The sequence below is a fragment of the Lacerta agilis genome, chromosome 4 (assembly GCF_009819535.1).
Source record: "Lacerta agilis isolate rLacAgi1 chromosome 4, rLacAgi1.pri, whole genome shotgun sequence".
In the NCBI taxonomy this organism is placed as follows: Eukaryota; Metazoa; Chordata; class Lepidosauria; order Squamata; family Lacertidae; genus Lacerta; species Lacerta agilis.
Genome location: NC_046315.1, coordinates 64,078,384 through 64,091,190, shown reverse-complemented (window position 1 = coordinate 64,091,190; position 12,807 = coordinate 64,078,384). Strand labels below are relative to the sequence as shown.

Here is a 12,807-nt window from a genome sequence, read left to right as displayed (position 1 = left end):
AGTTACACCAAACTATGCACATCTATTGGCAGCAGCGATGGAGCAGGAAGCTAGTGCCCACCCACCTTTAGTTCTTAAAGCCCTGCAGAAATCTTCAAAAGCCATTCCAGAAGAGATCATGAACATGCTTCAAAGGCACAGTGACAGTGACAAGAGCACAACATGTCTCTGAAAAGTGATCATCCGTAAACCCCTAAGGGCAGCAAATGTTCCTTTCTCAACCATTTCCCCCCCATCCTCTGTTCTCATGGGTCTCAATGAAATGCATGTGTTGGTTAGTATATTGGATCAAAGCAATTCACTCTTTCCCCTCACTCGGAAAGTAAAAGGCAAAGGGCAACTAAACATTTAAATACTAGTAACAAGTCAGGATGCTTGAAGAATTTGTTTTTGGTGATCTGAACCTCCCTCATTAATATATAGAGATCCTTATGCAGTTATTCTTCAGCTTTCACACTTCTCTCGATCTTGTGATGTTGCTTTTGGCTCAAAAGATACAAAATTGCATTTTTAAATGCTACACAGGGGTCCTGTGAGAAATGCAAATGGTTGTTCCTGGATCCCAGAAATACTTATTTTGAAATGTGTATTTTGGAAGAATAATTTTGCGGAAATATGTTCAAAATACTTAATTTTTTTAAAAGAGCAGGCATTTGGGTTTGTTTTTTTCCTTTTAATTGAATGCGGGACGGAACAAGTTTATGAATTAAATATGCAAAAGTTATAGGGAGCAGGAACGGAGTGATCCATCTGTCCCTACTAATACTGTTCCTGCTGCGAAATGGCCTTTGTCCTCAAATCTCTGATAGGTCCAAAGAACGCTAAGCATGGGGAGTTAGATTTGCTCTTTCCATGAACCTTTCGAAGAGAACTGAATTTGGGTGTGTATGTATGAACACGCTTATAAAAGGAATCGCAGAATGAAAACAAGGCAAAGTACACAATTTTTGTTCTCTTCTTGTTCTTCGATAATCATCCTTAACTGCTAGATAAAATGAGGTCAGAGTCCCAAGGAAGGGCACGAGAGAAACCGAGACAGTTCATAAGGGTGTGAAGCGCTCGTCATCTGCTGCTGCATAGACTCCATTAATACGGCCAGCTTTTAAATCCAAGCTATCGCACGGAATTCCATTTTCTATTGTTACGGTTGCTTCACATTTATCTTCCAAACCTTCTATTTCTTCAGGTGCCTTATTACGTCTGAAAAGAGTAGAGGAGAAAGTTATTGTCCTCGAGAAGCATGACTTGGGAAACATGATTTCAACGTACCTAAATCCATTTTAGTACAGTGGATTGGTAGCATCTGGGCTGCAGTGCAGCCAGATGGCAGGCGAGCCTAGAGTGTTACTGGCTGTGTAAGTAAGCCCTCTTCCCACCCCACCCCAAAAGATGCAAAGCCCACCCTGTAATAAATGTGGATCTTCAGTCTGCCCTGTGAGGGCTGCACAGGAGAAAAAAACATATTCCTTGTGCTTTTTCTTTACTAATGCAACTTGACGTAGCTCTTGGCTAAAGGCACTCTTAGGAGATCTTTGAGTATGTGTGGTGTAATCCAGCAGCAAGACATTGTCTATGTTTAAGATAGCCTTCGCCAACCCAATCCAGCATGCTGGAAGGCACCAGGTTGGCAAATACTGTTTTAACAACTGAGATTCTAGCACATTCATCAACCTCTCATCATCCAACAAAAATGAACTTCATTTACAGTTAGACATTTCCCTGCAGCTTCTGTCACAACCAAGTTTTTCACCTGTTTATTCTGCCTTTCACACAACTTATTTTCTAGATTACCCCACCTATGATACAATTGCGATAAAAACAATGACTATCCTACCAAAATTTCCCTGTTTTTTCCATCTTGACTAGAAGGAGCATTTTAGCAATCTCTTCTTGGGTTATTTCCAGATTGATTTCTGACCTTGCCAACCACTGATTCACAGGGAAAGACCCTCCCCTGCCATATATGATGAAGCATCAGCTGCTTAGGGGAGATAACAAACTCAAAGGTCAGCCATAGCATTTCTTCAGCTCCATAATACATGCGGGAACAAGCTCAGTCAGGACTTGTATATCAGTAATACTGACTGCCATAAAAGTATATAGTTCCTTGGGTGGTGAGCTTTGCTAAAAATAAATGGAAAGTGCCTTCCTTGATTGCAACATGACTGCCTTCACTTGACTGCCTTCACTTTCATGTCTCCCTCAATTGGCCAAAAGCTATTCATACTCATTGATGCCACATCCACATTCCCTGCAGTCTCCGGTGAGGTGTCTCGTGCAATGTCAGGTGGGCCTATATGGAATAAGGTGGACCCACAAGTAAACTGGTTCCAAGCTATTACGGGTTTTTGTAGTAACACCTTGGCGGTAACAGATTGGCAGCCAGTGCAGATCTCTGTGCAGAGATGTTGCATGTTGACAGGGTTGCACACCTGTCAGCAGCTGTGCTGCGGCATCCTTCACTAACTGTAGGCTTTGGGTCAGGCACAAGGGAAGCCCCACACAAGAGAGCAGAGACTTAAATCCAACCCTGAAGTCGCCAATGCCTGAGCTACTGAGGTCAAGCTCTCCCTGTCTAGGAACAGCCATAGTTGTCATACCATTAGCTGCTGGTAAAAGATGCTTCTAGCCACGCAGGCTGCCTGGGCTTCCCGTGACAAAGCTGGATCCAGAAGCGCTACCAGACTGCATACCTGCTCCTTCAGGGGAGGTGTAACCCCATTCAGGGCAGGCAGTGGACCAACTGATCAGACACTGGAACCACTCGCCTACACTGCCGCCTCCTTGCCAGGATTCATGCTCAGCTTATTTCCTCTCATCCACCCCACCACTGCATCCAGGCACTGATCCAGCATGGCCTCTCTCGAATCTCTGCACTCACACCTTGCTCCAAATCTCCCAGCAACTTCATATGGATATTAAATAGCACTGGGGAGAAAATAACACCCTGTGGAACCCTATAACTTAACTGCCAGGGGTCAGGTATTGAAAAATGCAGAGATCAAGAAGCAGGAGCAAGGCCACACACTCTGTAAATGTTCCCCAAATAGAAACTGGTAGTTAAATATGACTTTTCCTTTTTTGTTATGAATTTGACCAACAAATTTGACCAGCCTCCTCCCATATATCTTGCTCTCCAGCTCAGGTCGGTGATCCAATTCTGTGTCCCACCACCTTCAAAGGAATAGCTGGTTCGTATACGGGAGAGCTCTTCTCCATTCTGGTACCTAGGCTATGGAACCCACTGCTTCAGTAGATCTGGCTTGACCCCCCTCCTCACAGCATTCAGGCGCTAAGTGCTAAATGAAACTGTTTTCTCTTGGCGTGTTTATGATGTGGCTAGTTCGTGGGTCTATTATTCTCCTTTGACTATGGGGGGAAATCCATAAATTTGGAAGTTCTGTTTTTGAACTTTTAAAAATTGACCTCTTTGTTTCTGAATTATTGCTGTTAGGTCCCTTGAAGTCTCAGTGAAGGGATGGACAGTCATTTTAAGCAACCGCTCCCTCCCAAAACCTACAGTTCCTTTAAAAGCCAACACAAAAACATAAAAGCATGCAGTGTTCACCTTTTGCGTTGATGGATTCCGGATATTATAAGGTAAGCAATTCCAACCATAATGATACAAAGGACAACACCAAACACAATCAGCCACGTCGGCATAGAGCCTTCAACTGGTGGTGCTAAAGTGGACGAGATTTCCAGAAACTGCAGCGCATCATCATTCAGTAAAAAGGCACTGTTGATTCGGTTTTTGTTCTTCCTTAAAAAGAGATACGAAGTAGGACGTCTTGTTCATTTCCCCCTTTCATTAATTGTTTTGTTTTCACATTATAAATGTTGGTGATTGCGCAAATAGCTATGCATTTTATTGCAACCGTTATACACGTAAACGTTTGGGGCAAGATCCAACATCATGCCACTGGATGGGATGGGATTTCCCCTTCCTCTCCTCTTCACTGCAGCCCTTCAGTCTGCTTTGGGCTGCTGTGGTGCCCTATAAAAGGAGCAGTGCTTGAATTACAGTACAAGGACCTTGTCCTTCTTACCAAACCACACATTGAATTCTTACTGGTTTTACAATGTTCTGGGAGACCATGGCTTGGTTAAAATTGGGGTGTGGGGCTTGTGGATTTCATTAAAACCCTATTCCCCTCCTCCCCCCTTAATTCAGCACTGAGCAGCATTTTTATTAGTTCTTAACTGTCCTTTAGCAATAGGGGCTGGTGGTACCATAACAAACATTTCAAGATCTCCTATCAAGATGGCCAACATTTTTAAGTCCAAGGTGTTGGAACTGCATGCCACAGATGAAGAAAGAGACTTATGGTAAATCTGCTTATGCAGAGTGTAAATGCTTCGAAGAGCAGCCAAAACAAAGTGCATTCCACTATTCTTACCATGGTCCAACAAATCAGTAATCTCCTCCCCGCCCCAGACACACACAATTGCAGTGAAGTTGGTTTTGAGTTTCTCTGTAGAAAACAGTTTAATCTGCTCATAAGCTTAAAAGTTAATCTTTCTTGAAGAATGCAGTCTCATTCATTGCCACATTCGCATTTATTCAAACCAGAGGCATTACACTTCTAAAAGATAACATGATTAAAAAGCAACAACCTAAGTTCAACAGCAAGTTAAAAACACCCATAACAACTATTTTCCAACGAAACCTTCCTGGATTCCCCACTTATAGGCACTATCATTAAGAAATTCCTAACATACAATAGACCATGGAGGTCCCAAAATGGACTATTCTTCTCCCCTCAAATAAGCTCCCCTCTTCCCAGTTTAAATGTGATTAAAAAAATAAATGAGGAAGTGAGAGAAGAGTACATTTCCACTGTGCTTTATAAAAGCAGAAAGCAATTCTTACAATGATACAAATGAAAGGGATATATATATAGCTCAAAGTGATTAAAAGCATTGATAACAGGAAATTTATGTGAAAAAATGATTTTTGGGCATGGAGTCAGAGAACACAGGTTTAAAACCCTTTTCTAGTATGAAGGCCACTGTGTAGATTTGAACACGCCACTCTCTTGGAATCTAGCCTACAAGATTGAATTACTGGAGAGCTATAAATGCAACTCTAAGCAATTCTGACCAGCAATGCAATGCAAATGCTTAATAACAGATAATATGCTTGGTGAGAACAATAATTGTGAGAAGATATGAATGGCTGATGCAGTACCTTATGGCAGCTTCCACATCACTCCTAGGAATAGTTGTTGCATTTGTGGATGAATCTGTGACCACAAACCAAAATGATACCCGATCTGTTACGTTGCAGAGCAATACGTTGGAAATTCTGTGAATTGTTTAGGATGACGAAGAAGAAGACAAAGGGGATTATCAACAAACAGGGAATAATGACAACCAAGTCCTAAGTAGTCAAAAGACAGGGGGCAGGTTCAAGATTATCTGGAAATCAAGCCCCTTCATTAAGGAGGTGTTGTTCTTTATTATTACGTCCCCAATTCAAGATGTGGTATGGAAAACAGAATACAGTATGGAGCATTGAGAGAAGACCAGTCGCACAGTGGACTCTGGAAGGCAATGATTGCCCATTGAGCCAAATCTTTTAGGTTGCTCTTTCATTGTTCTTCCTTACAGCTTAGGCCTGTTTATCGAGCATTCACCCCAATTTGCTTGTGAGGTATTTATACATCTTCCCATTAATCATTTGTTCACCCCACACTTTTCAGAGCATTTCCCCATTACTTTCCTAACTGCAAAAAGCCCATTGCAAAAATGCTTGTGTTAGAGTGTCAAAGCACTTTAATTGAGCAAACCTGCATTTCTGGTATGCACTTCATTGCCTCACAGAAATTAGTCCAAGTCTGTAAGCAAATGGAATAGGCCGCTGGTGGCCTGAAGGCTCAATATCCGAGAGCTTCCCATCTGTCTCTCATGATAGCTGATCCCATACTTCTTTTCCCCTCTCGCAACAAAAGCACTTTCGTTGCTTTTGCCCATCCATGTGGTCAAAGCTGGAAAATGGAAGCCAGCAGCTTAGGTTCTGCCACCATCTCTGCTGCTCATACTGGAAAGGAGGGGCTTTAAAAAGTCCAACCCACTTCTTGGCTAGTGCAGGAGATGATCAGTGTGCAGAGCCAATGTTGGTGGCCCTTCTGACCTTGATCCATTTGTAACATGGCTCTTAAAAAAAAAAAGTATCCTGAGGTAAAAAAAAAACAGGCACAGGATTTTACCTCTGTTCAACGGTGACATCTTCTGGCTGCTTAACAGCACTGTAACACTATTTCTGTTACTTATTACTGATGTTTTATTTTATATATTACATGTTAAGTTACAGATTTAATAACATGTTGTGGTATTTTGGTTGCATCTGCCGCTAATTTTATCAATGGAATTAGTCTGGAGTCATCCATCATGATATATACAAAAATTAAGGCATATTTACCACCACCACTACTTATTGGTATACTATAAAATACAGCATTAAAACAACTTAAAACGAATTAAAATCACAACTGGAGGAGGTTTCTCTCTCTCTCTCTCTCTCTCTCTCACACACACAGTGTAGGAAATAAAGACCTTCCTTGGTGGTGGCAGTGGTGGGAGGCTGACAAACAGAAGAAACAGGACCAGCCTGACAATGAGGCAAAGTGAAGCAGCTGCCTCAGGCGGCAGATGCTGAGGTGCAGGGAGGGGACAGAACTATGAATGCCATGTGACCTGCCCTGTCCTCCTTATGCTAGCCTGATACCCTCAAGTGCAGTGGAAGATACTGTCCTTTCACTGGTATTCGAGTAAGATTCAACTACCAGTCAAACTGGCTTCTTGGGAGAAGGTGCCATCTTGTCCTTCGCCTCAGGCAGCAAAATGTCTTGAGCCACCCGTCATTGGTGGGTGCCGACTCCAACCTCTATGGAGGAAGAGAATGAAGGCTTCCTTGTCATGTTAGCAGGGGCACACAAACCTGCAGTGAGAGGGGGCAACAGGGCAGACTTTTGTCCCCTATGGAAAATTATGTAGTTCCAGCACTGGTCTGGACTCAACCCAGTTGCACTCAAGGATTTAACATAATTCATCTGAATGAAAGTGAGTGTTCTTACTTATTGGCTGTTCTAAAGTATAACTTCCCCGTCACACTAAGCATCTGTTCAGCATTTTAAACAAGTCACAGATTACGGAAACTGAAGTAACAAACCCCTCACAAAGGCTACAGTGAGTTAGTTTTAACACAGAATGATCAACGCCTCGTGTGTTGTCCTTTAGGAATTGCACAAATAATTTGACAGATCTGTTAAGTAAGACACAAAGTATGGTTAAATCACCACTGGGGGGAAAGCTGTTGTCAAAATGTTATTATTTCTTAATATGGATGTGCAAAATTTGCATTTACATTGGGACTGTTTCTGCTTGCTCCAGCAAAAAGCAAATATGCTTATAAACAAATGTAAACCTGTTCAGAATAGCTGATGCAGGAGAGCCTCCATCAAGCTAGATAGTGATGACAAAGAGATAATACAAAAGGAGCTGCTGCTATTCTTCCATTTTCCAGGAAACAAGCTTTCCCCTTCTGGGCTGGGATCCAACAGTAAGGCATGTTCCATTGAATGTTTAGTTGACTGGACCACTTGGTATTGCTGGCTCCTTTTTTGGAACAGCAAGGCCTTGGGCTTTATCCCAAATTACTTTAGCAAGTCCTCTGTGTTTCAAGTCTTTTGCTCTGCATCATTCTGGAGTGTGCATGCTCTGAATTACATCTGGCTGGGCCTGGTGGGAGTTTTAATCCAAAGCATCTCGAGGGCACCAGGTTGGGGAAGGCTGACTGACAGGAAAATTAGGCATACTCACTGGGTGGTTTCTTGGCTGAAATATCTTCTCATGGCAAACGCCACCATTGCTTTAAATAGGTATTCTTCATTAGCATCCCAAGTGTACTGTAAAAACACACACATACACTGTTATGGATAGCGAGGCAGAGGGAGAAGCTTTTATTGCTTTTCAGCTAACATGCTCATGTGAAACCCAGGCTAGGTAACTACAATGTGCTGTGTATTTATTAGTTAAATTAGTTAAATGTATTTGTTAAATTAGTCAAGTTTGTATCTGGCCTTCCTATCAAAAGGTGCTCTTATTACAAAGATAAAATCTGGAAACTTTAGCCAGCAGTTGCCTGTCACTTGTACATGAGAACTGTTTAAAGAGCTGATGGTTATGTTTCAGGCACAATTCCAAGTGCCCTTTTGGCCTACAAAGTCCTTAGCAAAGAAGAATAAGCAGCCAGGCTTGGAGACATGCAGCAGAGGTGGAACATGTAGTTTGATCCTGAATCCCGTGATCACAGCTACATATTCTATTCTATTCTTCTAGAATGGAAACTGGGCCACGGCTGCGGGGAGAGGGAGCAGACAACAACAACTGTTAGGGGTCTGGATTTGGCCAGGATATCACCAGTTGCCAATCTCTACTATGAAAAGAACAACAAAGAGCAAGACAGTGAATGCAAAAAATGATTTGTGTTTGAACATGTTACCTAGAAATCATCAAAGCATCCACATTTAATTGTGCAATAATTCAGATCAGTTCATTTGTAATTAAATGCAGTTTGAACTTAATGTATCTTTATATCCAATGTAATTTTTTATCCCGGTTAAAAATTCCATCTCTTCCTTGTCTCTTTAGTTAGGAAGAATGATTTGTAATTTCCTAGAATTTCACAATATTCCTTTTGTGTTCCAGTAAAGTACCCATAGCTACTTAACTTGATTCACTTGCTGATTCACTTGACATACAAAAGGTTTGCACATCCGGTGAATTAGTATTTTAATGAATTTATCATCCTTAAATACAATATAATACAAATAAAATATTTCACAATGATTATGTCACTGTTCTAGGTATTTAAATCTGGGTGGGAGGCATCCAATTTTGACCTCACTCCCTGCTTCCACATGACAAGGCAGCACTCTTGCAACCCACTTGGTATGAAAATTTGGACCACCCTGTCTTAGTGGCTTACAATACCATCAACCATGGTATTCTTCTGGAGCAGCTGTCCAAGTTAGGGATGGGTGGCACCACTTTGCAGTAGTTCTGGTCCTATTTGGATGGCCATTTCCAAAGGGTGATGCTTGGAGAGTGTTCTTAAGCCCCATGGAGCCTTCAGTGTGGAGTTCTTCAGGGCTCAATTTTATCCCCCATGCTGTTTAACATCTACATGGAACTGCTGAGTGGGGCCATCCAGAGTTTGGGGGTATGCTGATGGCACACAGCTCTACTTCTCCTTTACATCTGCGGGTGAGGCAGTGGATGTGGTGGACCGTTGCCTTGCCTCAGCAATGGACTGGATGACAGCCAACAAACTCAATCTAATAAGACTGCGCCACTGTTAGTGGGTGGTTCCTTAGACTGGATGGATGGGAAGTTGCCTGCTATTGCTGGCGTTACACTCCCTTTGAAGGAGCAGGTACATCGCTTGGGGGTATTCCTGGGTCCTTTGCTGTGGCTCGAGGTTCAGGTGGCCTCGGTGGCACAGAGTGACTTCCATCAGCTTTGGCATGTGGCCCATGCCTAACTTCGGCTGCCTATGCTCTGGTAACCTCTAGGCTGGATTACTGCAATGCATTATACATAGGGCTGCCTCTGAAGACAGATCGGAAACTTCAGCTGGAGCAGAATTCAGCAGCCAGGTTGCTCACCGAGGGAAAATGCTTTGATCCTATTACACTCATCCTGGCTGCCAATTAGTTTCCAGGCCCAATTCAAAGTTATGGTTTTGACCTATAAAGCCTTAAATGGTTAAGGACCACAATACCTCAAGGAGCGCATCTCCTCATATAAACTATTATTCTACAACCTTTTACATGTGTTTGTGGGAGGGGGGGTTATTGTTTTGTTCTTGTTCTGTTTATTTGTGCTTTTATTCTGAGATCCAGCACCAAGGGCCTTCTGGAGGTTCCTTCACTGCGAGAAGTGAAGCTACAGGGAGGGCCTTCTTGGTAGTGGCACCCACCCTGTGGAAATAAACTATCTGACTTTTAGAAGACATCTGAAGGCAGCCCTGTTTAGGGAAGTTTTTAATGTTTGATGTTGTTGCTTTTTTATTATTGTTATTGGTGTTCTGTTGGGAGCCGCCCAGAGTGGCTGTGGAAACCCAGCCAGATGGGTGGAGTATAAATAATAAATTATTCTTATTCTTATTATGTATTTTTATCTTGTGAACCTCCCTGAGATCTTTGGATGAAGGGTGGTATATAAATGTAAATGTTGTTGATGTTAATAAAAATAACTGATGTAGCTGACAGAGCTGCCTTGGTAGATCCAGGAGCATTGGGGCTAATAGAGGGGCAGACCCTGGTGAGGCTTCATATACGGGTTTGTCTTATCAGGGTAGAGGACAGCTGGTTATCCTTTCAAGTGGCACCATATGGTATACATGCAACTGAACAAAAGCCGTTGTTTCCTTCTCTAGAAGAGATGTCTGAAGCAGCCAGAAGCTGACACAAAATATACACTTACTCCAACAGAGAGAGTTACATGACCACAGTATTTGATAACATTCATTTAATCCTTCAATAGTCTCGATCTATGCAGCTGACAACCAAAATAATGATTCCAGTAGGGTTTGACAGCCTCATAAACTGTGTGTTTCATACTAAGCGTAAGTACTTGAAATAGTTTGGAAAAGAATGACAGTTTGGAAGTCTGCTGCAGAAAGTGTGTTTGTGTGTGTGTGTTTAAAATGGATGAAAAGCGTTGCTCAGATCTCAAAGAATGAAAAAATTTGTCAGAAAATTTACTGGATGGACAATTTAATAACATTCATAGGCAAGCTTATATCTCTTTTATGACACAGTCAACACTAATTGGCCTCTTGTAAAACTTTCACCAGAAAAAGTGGATGTAAATATTTCACTTACTGCATTATCTCCTAGAGCTCTTTTGATACTAATCCGCACTTTGAAAGCATTCTCTGTATCTGTTACAAAGGAAAAGGGATAAAGTAAAATGTATATTCATGCACGTATAAATTAGTCAATGGAGCTTTGTTATTAATTTGTGTTCTTCAGTTCATCAGAGCATTATTATTATTATTATTATTACTCATATTCGAATTTTATCTCCTCCTTGTGTTTTTATGTTGTAGTTCTATAGGTTGGTCTTAATTTATATTATTATCCCTGTTATGTTGAGCAAAAATACCCCATCCTTATATCACAATGTGATGAAGGGCAGGTCAGATATATTTCAAATAAACATGTTCTGAATATATTTCAGGAAATAGAGACCCCCAAATACAATTACTGTACTTGGAATGTTCTACTGATGTCTGGGGGGGGGGGATTTCCAGATAATTTTGCTTAGGATTCAGGCATAAAAGAAGAAAATCTGTACATTTGAATGCCACCAACCAACAAATTGTGAAGAAATCATGGACCACTTATACAGATTTGTCATTATTTTTCAGAGACCTGCCAACCAGTGTTGAACGACTGGTGACAAAGAGGATATTATTGGAAAGGTTCTGTGAGTTGCCCCATCAGAATTCTCAAAGTTATTTTAACCCTAATAAAGGCACTCCTGATTGCAAGACAATCCAGTATCATTTCGTATTCAGAAATGGTCCTTCAGAAATTAGTCCCACTTCTAAGGCTTACTTCGAAATATACATAGAACTACAGTCCTAGGTTTTCAATGTGCCAGATCGTCAAAGCAACAGCGAATGAAGGCTAAGACATAAAATGGAATCTTACCTGGTTTGCAAAGCTCAGGATATGCAACAGCAACCCAGGCAGATGCAAGCAGCAATCCCCCTAACATCCTTCCAGACTTGGAAACTTCAGGGGAAAACAAAAAAGAACGTAATGCAGTCTTAAACTTCCAATGACCCAGGATTAAAGCATCAGCAGAACTAGGAAATGATGAAGTAGAAAGTTTAATAATTAACCCCCTTTATCTTAGCAAAAACAGTTGGGGAAGCATCCGTTTTCATCCTTTTATCTCCTTAGGTGCACATGAATAAAGCGGGTAAGAAGTATTTAATTTTCTTTCTCATAACATTTCATATAATAAATATCCAACAGCTGAACACTTTGTCCTCTCAGTCATAAACACCACACACACACCACCTTATTTAAATGCTGGGTTTTTTTAAACTGTTTTAGTGAATTTGTACTATACTGCCACACATGATCATAAATTGTGAAGGAAGTTACCTGCCAAAAGAATATGTCACGTAGACAAATAGCCTTGGATGGAAGTAAAGGAAACAACCAGGAAGCAACACACTTGTCCAGAGAACTGTACTCTTCGACCTCTCATCTTGTCCCCAGCTAAATGGCCATACAAAACTTTCGCCCTGATTTTATGTTTGTTAGTTGTAAATATTTTTCAAAGGGTTTTGGATTGTTGTTGGCATTCTTCAGCATTCCACTGCGATGACATAACAGGACCTCCTGGAGACCACGGGATATGAGAGAGAGAAAAACAATCCGTTTCACATTGTAAAACTTGACAATTCAGCAGTCTGTAGGAGCACAGGTGGTGAACCTGTGGCCTCAAGATGCTGTGAACTGAAATTCTTACCATCCCTGGTCAATAGTCACGCTGTCTGGGAGGGATTAATGGAAGCTGGAGTCCATCAACTTTTGGAGGGCAACACATTCTTTTTGCCTGCTGGTTGTCATCTGCTGCTTCAGAAGAAGCAGAAAGTATGTCTGCTTTAGAATATTGATGATCTCAGTCCCAAGCTGTGCATTACAGTAAAGGCTACCTGAACAGTCATTTCTATGTGAGGACATATCAAGGGAAAGGATGCTGTCTACCAGCTCCATT

The 12,807-nt window shown here is 41.6% G+C and overlaps 1 protein-coding gene across 1 annotated transcript; it reads right to left on the bottom strand.

The window, feature by feature from the left end:
• Positions 1-639: 639 nt before the first annotated feature.
• On the bottom strand, positions 640-12,532 carry CLTRN (collectrin, amino acid transport regulator). Its single transcript, XM_033147362.1, has 7 exons — positions 12,189-12,532; positions 11,727-11,810; positions 10,893-10,951; positions 7,825-7,910; positions 5,192-5,308; positions 3,569-3,763; positions 640-1,200 (listed from the first exon to the last, which is right to left on the bottom strand). Exons 2-7 carry the CDS (start codon positions 11,791-11,793, stop codon positions 1,041-1,043), a joined length of 684 nt encoding a protein of 227 aa, XP_033003253.1. The 5' UTR covers positions 11,794-11,810; positions 12,189-12,532; the 3' UTR covers positions 640-1,040.
• Between the last annotated feature and the right edge of the window lie 275 nt (positions 12,533-12,807).

Excerpts from the sequence above, each read along its gene's own strand:
- CLTRN (XM_033147362.1), bottom strand. The coding sequence starts at position 11,793 with ATGTTAGGGGGATTGCTGCTTGCATCTGCCTGGGTTGCTGTTGCATAT. Across the intron at positions 5,309-7,824 it reads TTCAGCCAAGAAACCACCCA|AATTTCCAACGTATTGCTCT; the intron begins GTGAGTATGCCT and ends AACAATTCACAG. Across the intron at positions 1,201-3,568 it reads GGAATCCATCAACGCAAAAG|ACGTAATAAGGCACCTGAAG; the intron begins GTGAACACTGCA and ends TACTCTTTTCAG.